The sequence below is a fragment of the Hypanus sabinus genome, chromosome 7 (assembly GCF_030144855.1).
Source record: "Hypanus sabinus isolate sHypSab1 chromosome 7, sHypSab1.hap1, whole genome shotgun sequence".
Lineage (NCBI taxonomy): Eukaryota > Metazoa > Chordata > Chondrichthyes > Myliobatiformes > Dasyatidae > Hypanus > Hypanus sabinus.
Window position 1 is genome coordinate 87483777 of NC_082712.1, and position 14155 is coordinate 87497931.

A 14155-nucleotide genomic window follows, 5' to 3' on the forward strand; every position below is an offset into this window, starting at 1 on the left:
ACATCGAGCCTATGCAGATGAAAACCAAGCAGCCAATGAAAAATCAATAAAATAAACAATCTGCCAGAGGAACTCAATGATTGAGTAGCTTGAGTGAGAGGAAAGGAATCATTGACGTTTCAAGTCAAAAACCTTCATCAGGACTCCTGAACCCAAGAGACCTATCAATGATACTTCATAGCAATTAGCCACTGATTGACAGTAGATTGTCTGGACAGTCATTCACTAGATTGAACTTACTCTGCTGCTTCTTTTTGGTTAGTTCAAAGTACATTTATTAAAGTTTGCATATATTATACAACCTTGAGATTTGTCTCCTAACAGGAAGCCACGAAACAAAGAGATCCAAGTGAACCCATTTAAAAAAAGACAATCAAACACTAAACATGCAGTGAAAAAAAACTGTGCAAACAATAAATGCCAGCAAATATAACTGTACCCCTTAATTCTACAAAATCACCTCTCGGCCTCTTAAAGGTGCCTCATAAAATTACATCTAGTTCACTAATACCCTTCAAGAAGGAAATCTGCCATCTGTGTCAACTCAATCTGAATCCAGGTCCACTGATGAGGATGTCTTTAAACTGCCTTAATTCTGGAGCATTTCGAGATGGACAATGAATGTCAGCTTTGCCAAAAACATCCACATCCCATGAATGAAAAAATCAAAAGATGTAGGTCTTCGACTTCTACATAATTTTTGAACTGACTGTTACTGGATAGCAAGAAAGGCTTCCATTTTCCAACTCTGATTCAACCTCATTACTAACTGAATAGCTATAGTTATAAAAGAGCTACCAGAGATGTAGAAATCAAAATGGCAGTAACCTTTTTGAAAACAAGGCACTACCAACAAATTAACGTAAAAAAGGGAGGTTATTTTGAGGACGAAAGACAAACTGTTCATGAACATTTGTATTGTGCTTGCTGGACCTTATCAGGGGTTAAATGCAAGTGGCAACTGAACCTGGAAGAAAATCCCAATGGACACCCAAATACATACTTTGCTGCTCACGTAATAAATGCTAGCCAAAATTTCCTATTCTCTTACAACAAAGTAGTCCATCAAGTCCACCACCACAGATACTAAGGAAAGCTTTCAGTTTAAGAGGTGAAGTTTAAACAACATCAAGCATTACTTTTCTATCCTGCTTCAACACCTTGTTACACCTTAACACCAAGTTATAGATGCTCTAATACTCAAGATGAAACACTGAACCCCCTGAAACTTACCTTTCCTCCCAGCTCTGACTCCTTAGCATTTCACGTCCTCCACGACCAAACCCCCCTTCTCCATCTTCAAAACTTCTTTGGTAATAACCGCTTTCTCCTCTCCCTCGACCTGCATGAAAAGGAGCAAGATAGAAGTACTCAGATAGATCGAACACCAATGGCCAAAATACATTTACAAATGAAAGAAGTGTTCCTTGAAGATCTCTTCAGCACGAGCCCAAATGAGTTTGAAAATACTGTGTTGCACCTCAATATTCTTCCACTTTTGCTACACTGAAATGTCTGCAGTAGAGCAACAAACAGGACACAATGCTTCTGAAACTGAGCAGAGGATACTGAAACAAACTGAATTTCAAGCTCCAGGTTTAAAGACAATAAAAACAAAAAAAAACCAAAAATAATTTGACATCAAACGTATTCACATTTTGCAGCATACTGATCTATTTTGGTCAACTTCTGAGCCTCTGATTTAAATGTCATTGATTCTTGCATTAAATTCAGCTTATAGTAAATTAAGAATTGCTTGTGGAACATATGAATGTGCTTAAAAACAATTAGAAAGTAATTATTCAATCCCTCAAGCCTGCTCTTCCATTCAATAAGATCATGGTTGCTTCAAATACAAGCTCAAATGTACTCCTAGCAACACACACAAGATGCTGGAGAAACTCAGCAGGCCAAGCAACGTCTATGGAAAAGAGTACAATCAAAGTTTCCAGCCGTGACTCTTCATCAGGACTGAAGGAAAAAAACGAGTTCAGTATTAGAAGGTGGGGGGAGGGGAGGGAAGAAACACAAGGTGATAAGTGAACTGTACTCCTAACAGCTTTCTGCCCTCGTTAATCAAGTACCTATAATCGGCCCTCCTTATCCACGGGGGAATTGGTTCTGGGGACACCACCCCACCCCCACGAATACCAAGATTCGCGGATGCTCAAGTCCCTTATTTAACATGTATCATTAGGACCTGGCAGTGCAGCTCTGAATCTGTAGTGTTTCTGTTCACAAAAATCATCACGATCGCAATTGAAAATAAGGTGGAAGTAATAAAGCAATCGGAAAGAGGTGAAACTCCATCGGTCATCGGAAAAGCGTTAGGTTACAGTCAGTCAACGACTGGAACAATTTTAATGGAGCATGTGAAAGGCCCTGCTCCGATGAAAGCTACAATTATTACTAAGCAATGCAGTTGTTAAATTATTGAATACGTATGTTTCTCAAGTGTTTTATATGCATAGAAAGGTAAAATATGTACTATATACTAAGAAAAACGTTTGACTAGCTGATGCTGAATAATAACGGATGTACCTGTTCCAACCTCAAATCTGATTTAAAGACAGACTCAGGAATGGAACTCATTCATAACCCGGGGACTGCCTGTACTTTTAAATCATTTCTAGACTACTTAGAATACCTAATACAATGTAAATGCTATGTAATTATTTGTTATACTGTATTGTTTAGGGAATAATGATAAGAAGAAATAGTCTGTACGTGCTCAAGCAACGAGTGCTGGAGAGAGAACTTCTGGGTTTTCCCGATCCGTGATTGGTTGAATCCACGCATACGGAATCTGTGGATAAGGAGAGCTGACTGTATCTTTTTCCCTTAATATTCAAATATTCTCCATTTACTTTCCTTTGTAAGCTACAAAGACTCTCAGACATCAATAAGTATTTTTCTTCATGCCTTAGATGGGTGTTTTATAAAGCAATGAATCTCCACTTCTAGATTCTCCCACAAGAGGAAACATCCTCTTCACATTCATTCACCTTGTCAAATGTCCAAAGATGTCAATGTCAGTTTTTAAACTCTATAGGGGTTCAAAGTCTAGCCTGTTAGACCTTTTCTCACAAGACTAATCTACCCGTTCCAGGTATCAACCTAATAAACCTAAAGTGAACCGTTACCATTGAATTTCTTTTTATCTTAAAGAGACCATTAACGGTTGTATCAGACAGCCTGGAACATAAGAGTCAAGAGTCTGCTGCAGAATGTTGCTCTGTGCTAAGTTCCAGGTCATCAAACGGGTGTTGAATGAGTTGGGAGGGGTGGAATTCACCAAACAACCTAGAAGGGAAGAGATGTACAACTTTACATGCTGGCATTGCATTGCTCCAGAAATGAACTAGATACTTTAGAGAGGGTGCAGAAAAGATTCATCAGGATGCTGCCTGGATAAGATAGCACATCTTATAAGAAAAGGTCGAACATGTGGGGGCTTTTCTCTTTGGCATGAAGGAGGATGAGAGGTGATTTGTTAGTGTACAAGATGAGCTATAGATCAACTGGACAGCCACATGACACAATGGATAAATTCATTTAATGAGGGGGTCTTGTGAACCAACTCTGAACCTTGGTTCTAAGCTGGTTTTTAGATTGCTTTAACTGTTGGGAGGTTTGGGTTGGCATAAACTGGTTACTTACCCCGGCCCCTGGCACCACCTCGGCCTCTGACCACCCCTGCTGGTGGGGCTCCTCCTCCCCGCCCCATCAATCTCATCACTGCCGAACTGTTGACAGACATTGAAAAGTTTCGCTGCATGGGATTTTAAAAAAAAGATCTCAGTTAAAATGAAATTCAAAAGTCCTTTCAAATACCAAGCTCTATCTTTCAGCAGCATCATACTGGGGTGTCACCTATAAATTCCTCGAGTAATGAATGCTATTTCAGCCAAACATTTGCCAACACTCTATATATAGGACCTAGACAATTCAGTCAATACTGAAGCAAAGGCTGTACATAATAAGTAGCATTCACACCACAAAATACCAAATAAGGATCACTTTAGATCAGGGGTTCCCAACCTTTTATATGTCACAGACCCCTATCAATAACCATGTGGACTGTGTTCCCGGGTTGGGAACCTCTGCCTTAGAAAGCAAGCATCTAACCCACTATCCAGTACCAGCCTCCATAGTATCCAAGATGACATCAAGGAGCAGAGCTTCAGAATGGCAGCATCCATCATTAAGGACCCCCACAACAAAGGACACGCCTTCTTCTCATTGCTTCCATCAGGAAGGAGGTACAGAAGACTGAAGGCACACATTCAGACTTTCAAGAACAACTTCTTTCCTCTGCCACCCAATTTCTTAATGGACAATGAACCCATGAACACCACCTTACTACTTTCTTTTTCATTTCTGTTCTGCAGTACTTATTTTAATGTAACTACTTAATATACACACATATACATACACACTGAAAATCAGTTTTTTCCTCTATTTATCGTATTGCATTGTACCGCAGCCACAAAGTTAACAAATTTCACAACATATGCCAGTGGTATTAAACCTGATTCTCATTCTGAATATAGCATTACCACTGATGAACTGCAGAAACAACATAATGCCGATGCTCTATGTGCAGGTCAGGGGCTGGTGTGTCTACAGTGACCAAACTTCTGAAGCTTTTTGAGGACAGTCAGAAGTATGACAAAATAATCTGCAATTAATTGGACAAGTGCAAATTCAACATTCAAAAGAAAGACAAACTACCTCACTTTCACCATCAAGTGGGCATAGATTATTGCATTGCAACAGTGGCTACACCCAAAAAGTGCTTCACTGGCCTCAAGACTTCCTGAAAGTGATATGCAAAGCTATTACAAATACTAGTTTTTTTTTTGTAGTGCTATCCAGCCACTTCCTCCTAAGGTTTAAAGCTTTGCCATTGGGAGTGAGAAGTTCAGAATCCACTACTGCGATGCTTCTTTGCTCGAAGTCCCAGCACTCACCCACCTAATTCTTTGCATGCAATGAACCTGACTACATACAGCCAAGATTTACAAGTATAAAAGAGATACAGTTGTTCATTAAAAACTTCCCTATTCGGTAAGCATCAGCAAGGATTAAATTAATACAAAAGTGAAGATAACCTACAGCCCTGGAAACATTAGTTATAATTCCAGTTCCCACAATTGAGATTTTATTCCTGCTCACATTTCATTTACCTCAAAATATCTGCTTAGCTAGAATAGTAGGGATGACAAGCAAGATAGCGAAATGTTCTTCTTGTGGGACAGGGAAAGCAGGGAGATCTCCAGTGTCCCTGACAACCACAAATGTGAGAAGTGCATCCAGGCTACAGCTTCTAACAAACGGCATTAAGGAGTTGGAGCTGGAATTGGATGGACTCTAAATCATTCAGGAGGCTGAAGGGTGATAGGGCATACAGAGAGATAGTTACACCCAAGGTGCAGGACACAGAAAACTGGATGACAGTCAGGAAGGGGAAAGGGGTTAAGGAGCCTATGCAGCACTTTGAATGCTGTTGGAGGGTAGAGGGGCTGGGGATGACCTAACAGAGGAAAGTCACAGTGATTAGATCTCTGGCATTGAGTCTGCCTCTATGACTAAGAAGGGAAAGGGGAAGAAGAGGCACACAGAGGTGATACAGGAACAGATAGAAGGTTCTGTGGGCGAAAAAAAGTATCCCAGATGGCAAGTTTCTACCCAGGTGCCAGGATCCAGGGTGTATTGGATTGAGCTTTCTTAAATGGGAGGGTGAACAGCCAGAAGTCGTGGTCCATGTAGGAAGAGTGACAAGGTCCTGCATAGGGAGTTCAGGGAGTTAGGTAGGTGCTAAGTTAAAAGGCAGAACCTCCAGGGCAGTGATCTCAGGATTGGTAACTCTTCCACATGCTAGTGAGGCCAGAACTAGGAAGATTTTCCCTTCCAGGGAAGGTAGGAGCTGTACAGAAGGGAAGACAACATCCTAGCCAGAAGGTCTATTAATGCTGCATGGTGTGGGGTTGCAGGGGGATGAAAACCAGAGTGTCAGAACAGTTAGTGAAGACATTGTGGAGGCAGATGCTGTTAAGACCTCAAAATTAGCAATCAAAAGGTTGAGAATTGTGCAACTGGTGTCCTGAGCTGCATATATAGTATCGTAGGAAAGGTAGACAATAGTGCTGAAGATGAGGTAGCTGGTTTACAACCCGCAATGTGTAGTCAGGAAAGGCTGCTGATAGGGTAAAATTGCAGTCAACAGGATGAGCTGCAATGTAAAAGGTGGACAAAATTGAAAAGGGTGAATACAGGACTGAAGGTGTTATATCTGAATGCATACAGTATACAGAATAAGGTAGATGAACTTGCAGCACTGTTGTGGACGGGCAGGTATGGTTGTAGGCATCACTGAATAGTGGCTAAAAGAAGATAACTGAGAGCTTAATATCCAAGGGTGCACATTGTATCGAAAGGACAAAAAGAAAAGCAGAGGGAGTGGTGTTGCTCTGTGGGCAAAAATGAAATCAAATCATTGGAAAGAGGTGACATCAGGTCAAAAGGTGTTGAATGACTGTGGATAGAGCTAAGGAACTACAAGGGTAAAAAGACCCCGATGAGAGTTGAGACCCCCAAACAATAGTAAGAATGTGGCCTATAAATTACAGAAGATAGAAAACGCATGCCAAAAGGGCTAAGGTGCAATAGTTACGGGGGGCTTCAAAATGCAGGTAGATTGGGGAAATCAGGTTGGTGCTGGTTTCCAGAAGGAGGAATTTATAGTGTCTGCAAGTTGGCTTTTTAGGGCAGCTCATGGTTGAACCCATTAGAGGATCAGCTATTTTGGATTGGGTGTTGTGCAATAAACCAGAATTGATTAGAGAGCTTAAGGTAAAAGAATCCTTAGGGGAAGGTGATCGCAATGATCAAATTCACCCTGAAAGTTGATCAGCATTACACTGGAATAAAGGGAATTACAGAGGCATGAGTCATCAACTGATGAGGTGTACTAGTTCCAATTAATGATATCTGCTTTAAAAATTAGCATTCAACTACAGTCTTCAACATATCCCAAATCACATCACAGTGAATTCACCATTTGTTCATTAAGGGCAAAATAAGCAGAATGTGGGGTGACATGAAAGCATAGTAGTTAGCACAATGCTTTATTGTACCAGATACCTGGGTTCAATTCCTGCTGCTGCCTGTAAGGAGTTTGTATATTCTCCATGACTGCATGTGTTTCCTCACACAGTCCAAAGACAAACCAGTTGGTAGGTTAATTGGTCATTCTAAATTTCCCATGATTAGGCTACAATAAAACAAAGGATTACTGGGCAGCCTGGCTCAAAGGGCCAATTCCACAGTGAATCTCAAAAAATAAAGGTCAGCAATGAACAGAAATGTCTAATTAAATACATGTCCAAAAAAAGCTCGAGTTGGATAGAGTTCCAAAGCTTCTAGACATCCCCATCTACACATTCCCATCTTTCCAAAGATGAAAAAACTGAAAAAACTACAAAATTCATGATGCACAAGTTAGTGATAATGAACTTGATTGTAATTCTGAACCTGCTACTCATCAATCATGGGGAAAAGATACTGCGCCACTCTCCAAAGAGTGGAACAAAACCATGGTAAACATAAGCGATACTGCAGATGCTGGAAATTCAGAGCAACACGCACAAAATATTGGAGGGACTCGGTGCGTCAGGCAGCAATACTGGAAAGGAATAAACAGCTGACATTTTGGGGTGAGACCATTTCATTAGGACTTGAAAGGAAGAGAGGAAAAGGCCAGAAAGATGGTAGGGGAAGGAGAAGGAGCAATGGCTAGACTTTGATAGCAAGATATGATGGGTGGTGAGGGGTGAGCGGTGAATTAAGTTTGGAGATGATACATGGAAAAGTAAAGGACAGCAGAAGGAAGCTGATAGGAGAGGAGAGTTATTATGGGAGAAAGGAGGAGGGGCATGGGGGGTGGTAATAGGCAGGCGAGAAGAAAAAAGGCAAGAGTGGAGCCAGAGTGTAGAATGGAAATAAAGAAATGACTGGAGTTAGAGAAATCGATATTCATGCTATGAGGTAGAAGGCTACCCAGATAGATGTTGCTCCTGCAACCCGAGTGGCCTCATCCTGTCAGTAGAGATGGCTATGGACCAACACGTCAAAATGGGAATGAAGATTGGAATTAAAATGCTGACCACCGGGAAATCCTGCGTTTTGTGGATGAAGTGAAGATACTCGACAAAGCATTCCCTCAAACTACATCATGTCTTTCCTCTCCTCTGCCATCAGATTCTTTCTTCTCCAGCTCTTTACCTTTTCTACACATCACCTCCCAACTTGTACTCCTTACCTTTCCCCCCCCCCCACCTCCTCACCTTGGTTCTTCCCCCTTCCTTCTCAGTTCTGATGAAAAGTCTTGGCCCAAAATATCAGCTGTTTATTCCTTTCCATAGATGCTGTCTGACCTGCTGAGTTCTTCCAGCATTTTTTGCGTATTATGTAGTTTTATCTTGATCAGATCATCTTTTGCATAGTAACTGTTCTATATACCATGAATCGCAGGCAGCTTGAATTTAAATAAATACTCAAAAATATAACTAAGATTGAGCAACCTAATTCTTTCCTAAAGTGCACTAAAAGTAGGAAAGAAACTTCATTTGTATTTGCCCAGAGCAATCAAAAGCTATTTGAAGGTTTGTGCTGTCAGCAGTCTGGAATCTTCCAGCTCAAGTGCACAATATATTGAATTAAACGAAGGAATGTCTCAACTTGTTTACCTCTATTCCATTTTTTTTTATAGCTGAAGTTTTATTAGCCATGTCCTAGGTTAAATACACAAGAGACTTTCAGCAAGTCTAGCTGTTACACAATTATCAATTCCACTCAGGAAAAATATAGAATATTTCAGCACTTTACCCAGCAATATCCGCAGCCTTCTATCAGCCACATTATAACCCACCTGTTCTTCCTCTGTAAGAGGTACAAGTGCCAAGGGCAGAAGTGGTTCATCCTGTAAAATAGCCAGGAATTCTTTATCTGACAACTCTTCAGGAACCTGGTAAAATTAAAATGAGGATCTGGTTATTTGTATATAAGCTAATGTAACTCCTGCTTCTGGTTTCATTTGCTTTGAAATGCACGACCTACACGCTCATGTCCTAGGGCTGAAGAGTTTTCAGTGCCCCCTCGCACCACAAAGCTTCAAGTAGGCAAATGCACTGAGTCTAGAGATAAACTAAGAACAGCAGATTGAATGGAGAAACAATACTGTGGCTTTACTGTTCTGATGAAGATTAAAATTACAGTTGTAAAACAATTTAACTAATAACCTTCAAGTTCAAAGTACATTATCAAAGAATGCATACCTTTTACAACTTTGAGATTTGTCACCTTACAGGCAAAGAAACCCAATAAAAACCCATTTAAAAAAGACCAACAAACACCCAATGTAAAGCAAAGCGTAAATCATGCAAACAATGAAAAGTAACCAAACAACATTCTGAACTAAAAGTTCACGAAAGTGAGTCCACAGCCACGAACCAGTCATCACTATAGCCAGTCCAGGAGCCCATTAGTTGCAGGCCACAGCTTCAGGGCAGTGCAGAGATGAGAAAATCAGCCTATCCCTCATTGGCTCATTCCTCACTCAGACCTGGGCCCCACCACTTTGATGCACTCTCAGGGCCTGTGCCTCACTGCCTCAATTCAGCCTGTACACACCATGGCACGACCACCCTGTACCTTACAGACTTCAGTTCAAACCATAAAATTACCAAGTCATATAGATAGTTCAAGAGCTCAACTCCAAAAGGGAAGTTAAAGTCTATTATTGCACTGATCGTTCTCCAGAAAAAGCGGAATAAATAAAGTAATTAGTAGTTTAACTTGTTGCCAGTAAGGAATCACTGTGTTACACCAAAAGATTCTCCAGGGCCTCTAGGGTCAGAGCGTCCTGCAATATGAGGTTTCCAAGGACACTTGTGCTAATGCGTTATATAGCTTACAACCTTGGATCTTCACCCAATGCACATGATTGGAATATTTTTCCACAGCAAGTACATCAATACACAAAGGAGATTGCCAACATCCAAAAATGCACCTTCAACCATATTTTGTGTCATCCATTTTAATTTCTGTACTTATCTTGCCCTTTACCACTTGTACAACCATTGCTGATGGGAGGGAGCTATTTTACTTGTTACTGCCAAATGGATGCAGTCTTTCCTTCTTTCATAGGCAGTCAATACCACTTGTCAATGAGTTCATCTTACTCCTATGTCTTACTCTTAAGTTTTTGTATAAGTACTGAAACTTAGCTGCAATTCCTTTAAGACACAATGGAATGTGACATCCTATGTTGGAGTCAAGGAGTCCTTTGCCTTCAAATCACTAATTTTGTCAAGTTCCAAACAGTTTAAATCAATCTGTATCTTTTCAATCTACATTCAGATAGTCCAGGAATAATAGTTTTACTCATGTTAATTTAAAAAACAAATGAGCTGGTACGGGACTGCAGTTAAAGAAGGAAGTGTAGCGGCTTCCTAGATTGAAAGGCCCAATATCACAATCATAGAGAGCTGCTGTTAAGGAACTTACTTCAAATGCAAAACAAATCCCAGAGCTCATGCACAAATTAAAAACTGAGGACATTTTTATTTTAATTCCAATTAACCATGTGAAGGAAGGTTTAGCCAAAATAAATGAAGAGGCATTCAACTAAACCAAATCAAACAGTACTTGCTACTCTTTGTCTCTGGCCCTTATAATTCATGAAACAATTTTCATCCACTTCCTGGATATCATAATTGTATAATCTGTTGTTTAGGCAATTTAAATGCCAGCTCAAATCAGATGCAAGAGCTGATTTTGTTTGCTCTCCACCATGTTCACTCCTCTCTCCTGGGCGCCAGAGCCTTTTGATATTCCATTGTTTGGTCAATTTAAATGCCGGCCTAAATCAGATGCAAGAGCCGATTTATCGCTCTTTCTGTGATGGCTGCTCCTCTCTCCATGGCACCGAGGCTATGAAGACTGCCCTGGCTGCTATGCTCTAATATGATGAACTGATAATTGAGGCCTTGGGCCTACTCTGGGTTTCAGATCTGAGGGTTCAATTTGGTTCAGATTGTTGCTGTTTGCTTCAATTGTTTGCATGATTTGTTTTTTTACCCCTTTTCGCTTATGTTGGTCATTTATTTTTTAATTGGGTTCTTTCAGGTTACTTGCTTTGTGGCTACTCATTAACAAACAAATCTCAAGGTTGTATAGTTTATACATTCATTGCTACTAAATGTACTTTGAATCTTTGAATGTTCATTCAACATACTAACTGAAAACCTGACAAACACAGCCAGCTATTTAGTTACCTTTTTACAACAGAAATTGTCAGATCCACAAAGGACAAAGTTGGTGACACACAACAAATGGGACTTATAAACTTCTAGAATCCTGTTGTGATTACCTTATTATCTTTCATATAAAGTGCTAGCATTTCTTCTCGTCCATAACGATAATCTGCTAATTTGTATTTTGGCAATGCAGGTGAAGGAGGTGGGGACGCAACACTTCCACCACTGGACAATGCACGAAGCCTATAGTAGAGGGAAAAAGGCATTCAAAAAGATACATATATAATAGTAAAATCCTGAAACTTAAAGTATAAAGTGTACAGAGAAAACTCAAATTCCATCCAATAATGAGTGAACAAGCAGAAGTAATGTTAAACTATTAAACAATAATCATTGCTACAACTCAGAAGGAATGAAATGCACAATTTAGACTGCTCCCCTTTCTCTAATTCTTTGGCGTCTTTATTAAAATGAGATTATAGCAGGACAAGTAAAACCTTTAAAGAACTGCTCCATGGCTATTTGTTCCACCAGCACCTCCCCCCCCCCCCCCACCTCCCTCCAAATCTATGACTTCCAACTTTCTTATTCCAAAGAAAATATCTGGGCCCATCAAATATTTCTCCACAGAACTCAAAAATAAAAGCGATTCAACAGATTGTAACACTGAAAGTGGCAGCAGCAACATCTCTCTCTCCCTTGTTAGTCAGAGAGCCTGTGGTATGTCGAACTGTCATGTGAACAGTGGTTTTTGATGGATTCTAGATCACGGTCCCTTTAAGGGTTTTGCTATTGTTTGCTTGGTGGTTGATGGTGGCTGATGCTTTTTGTTGGAATAACTGAGGGGGAGATTAGGATTCTTGCTTTCCCTGTCATTTATTCTTTGGGGTTTTTCTTCTGTTTAATGGATGTCTGTGGAGAGTAAGAATTTCAGGTGGTATATTGTATACATTCTCTAATATTAAATGGAATCATAGAACTGAAAAGATCACCTGCAAAATCAAAGAACATGAGAATTGGATCAAACTGGAGAGCCAGCAAAAGCACAATAGGCCAAAGGGTCTCTTCCTCCATATCAACATTTCCCAAGTGCCTCAACACTCATTTGGATAAATCTGAGACAAGAACGTGATTGCAGAACTAATGAGTCTGCTGTTCAATTATAAGCAGTTAAAACGGAAGGTTGGTGTGGCAGGGGGAAGGAAGGCTTATGTTGGACTCAGGTTAGGTTGCACAAAGATAATTGGATGAAAACTTAATTCAGTAAGACGCCACAATGATATGAGTAGGGGACTATATTCAGTACTAATTTTATGTTATGAAATTGTACAGAAATAACTCAATTAATCTTTAAAAATCAGGCTGAAATCCATTGCAATTAATCTCAAGGTACTTAAGCTAACACATTTACTGTTGTCATTTCTATCTGCATCAGCTGGCAGCCTTGTTGTTTCTTTAACATTTTGTCACTTTTTAAAAAAAAATTAGGCCGAGTTGCTAACTCGATGCTCAATTCAGCATGGATGGAAAGTGTGCAAGGAGCCAGCTGGATTCAAACCCAGGACCACTCGATGCTGATGCCACTACGCCACTTTAGGTAACACGCATCAGACACACAGATTGTTGCATATTCTCAATGACTCCATATACCCATTAATAATCCTAACTGCAGCATTGAAAGGATACCCCTTACCATTCTGGTCCAAAGTTGAGTGTCTGAGTCTCTGCTGCCATTTCCTTGTCTTTGACAACAGTTCTACAAAATGAGAAACACAAAGATAACATTTCTATTAAGAAATTAGGCAAGTTGACGAGCTTTAATACAATGCTTCAATAGCCATTTTGGTGATTGAGCATTTGCATTAGCTGTTTTTTGGAATAATCATTCATCACCTGGGCAACACTATCTATTCTCCACTTCTTCCCTTGCCTATAACAGTGCTACAGATGGCACTAGAGTCAAGAATTAAAACTAGTCTCACTGCACTATTAAAACTGACTTATGTACCAGATGCCAGTCAACATCCACAAAATAACTTCTGGAAAAGGGTTACTATAGAATGGGAATACTGGAAAGGAAAAGCTTAAGAACCCTAGAATAAGCTATGTTAACAGATATAATGTTAAAGAAGCCATAAAAACACCAACAATACAATTCTTTATTTTTAAAAAAAAAATAGAGAGATCCGAATCAGGTTTAATATCACCGGCAAACATACTGAATTTAGAAAAACATCCTAAATATAGAAAACTGAACTACAGTAATTATGTATACTAAATAGTTAAGTTAAAATAAGTAGAGCAAGACAGTAAGTTTTAAAAAGTTGTGCAGTAGTGTTCATGGGTTCAATATCCATTTAAAAATTGGATGGCAGAGTGTTAGAAGCTGTTCCTGAATCCATGAGTGTGCGCCTTCTGTACCTCTTTACTGACAGTAGCAAAGAAAAGAGGGCATGCCTGAGTGGTAGGGGTCTTTAATGATAGATGCCATCTTCCTGAGGAATCACTCCTTGAAGATGTCTTGGATACTACACAGGCTAGTACCCATGATGGAGCTGACTAATTTTACAACTTTCTGCAACTTACTTCAATCCTGTTTAGTAGCCATGCCAACCCCTCCTCCCATACCAGATGGTGATGCAACCAGTCAGAATATATAGACCACTGTGCTTTTTATGCAGGTACTGGGAGGCTGCAATAATGAACCCAGATAATACACTCACATTATTCCAAATTATGCAGAAATACTAAGATAATGCTTAAAGAAGAGTTGTAAGATTTGGTTCCTATTCATCACGTGGCCTTCCAATGTAGCCTGCACAAGTATGCTCAAT

The 14155-nt window shown here is 39.9% G+C and overlaps 1 protein-coding gene across 8 annotated transcripts in view; it reads right to left on the reverse strand.

The window, feature by feature from the left end:
• The window catches only part of LOC132396945 (GRB10-interacting GYF protein 2-like), a 152456-nt gene that overhangs the window by 78713 nt on the left and 59588 nt on the right, over positions 1–14155 (reverse strand). For 7 of the 8 annotated variants that reach the window (XM_059975085.1, XM_059975087.1, XM_059975089.1 and 4 more), the window contains exons 6-10: positions 13015–13077; positions 11435–11564; positions 8933–9028; positions 3661–3772; positions 1234–1342 (exon numbers count right to left, since the gene is read on the reverse strand). In XM_059975085.1, coding sequence (XP_059831068.1) covers positions 1234–1342; positions 3661–3772; positions 8933–9028; positions 11435–11564; positions 13015–13055 — 488 coding nt within the window. In that variant the 5' untranslated portion in view covers positions 13056–13077. Of the gene's footprint in view, positions 1–1233; positions 1343–3660; positions 3773–8932; positions 9029–11434; positions 11565–13014; positions 13078–14155 lie in introns of those variants that run through there. The other variant, XM_059975091.1, reaches the window with a different exon arrangement.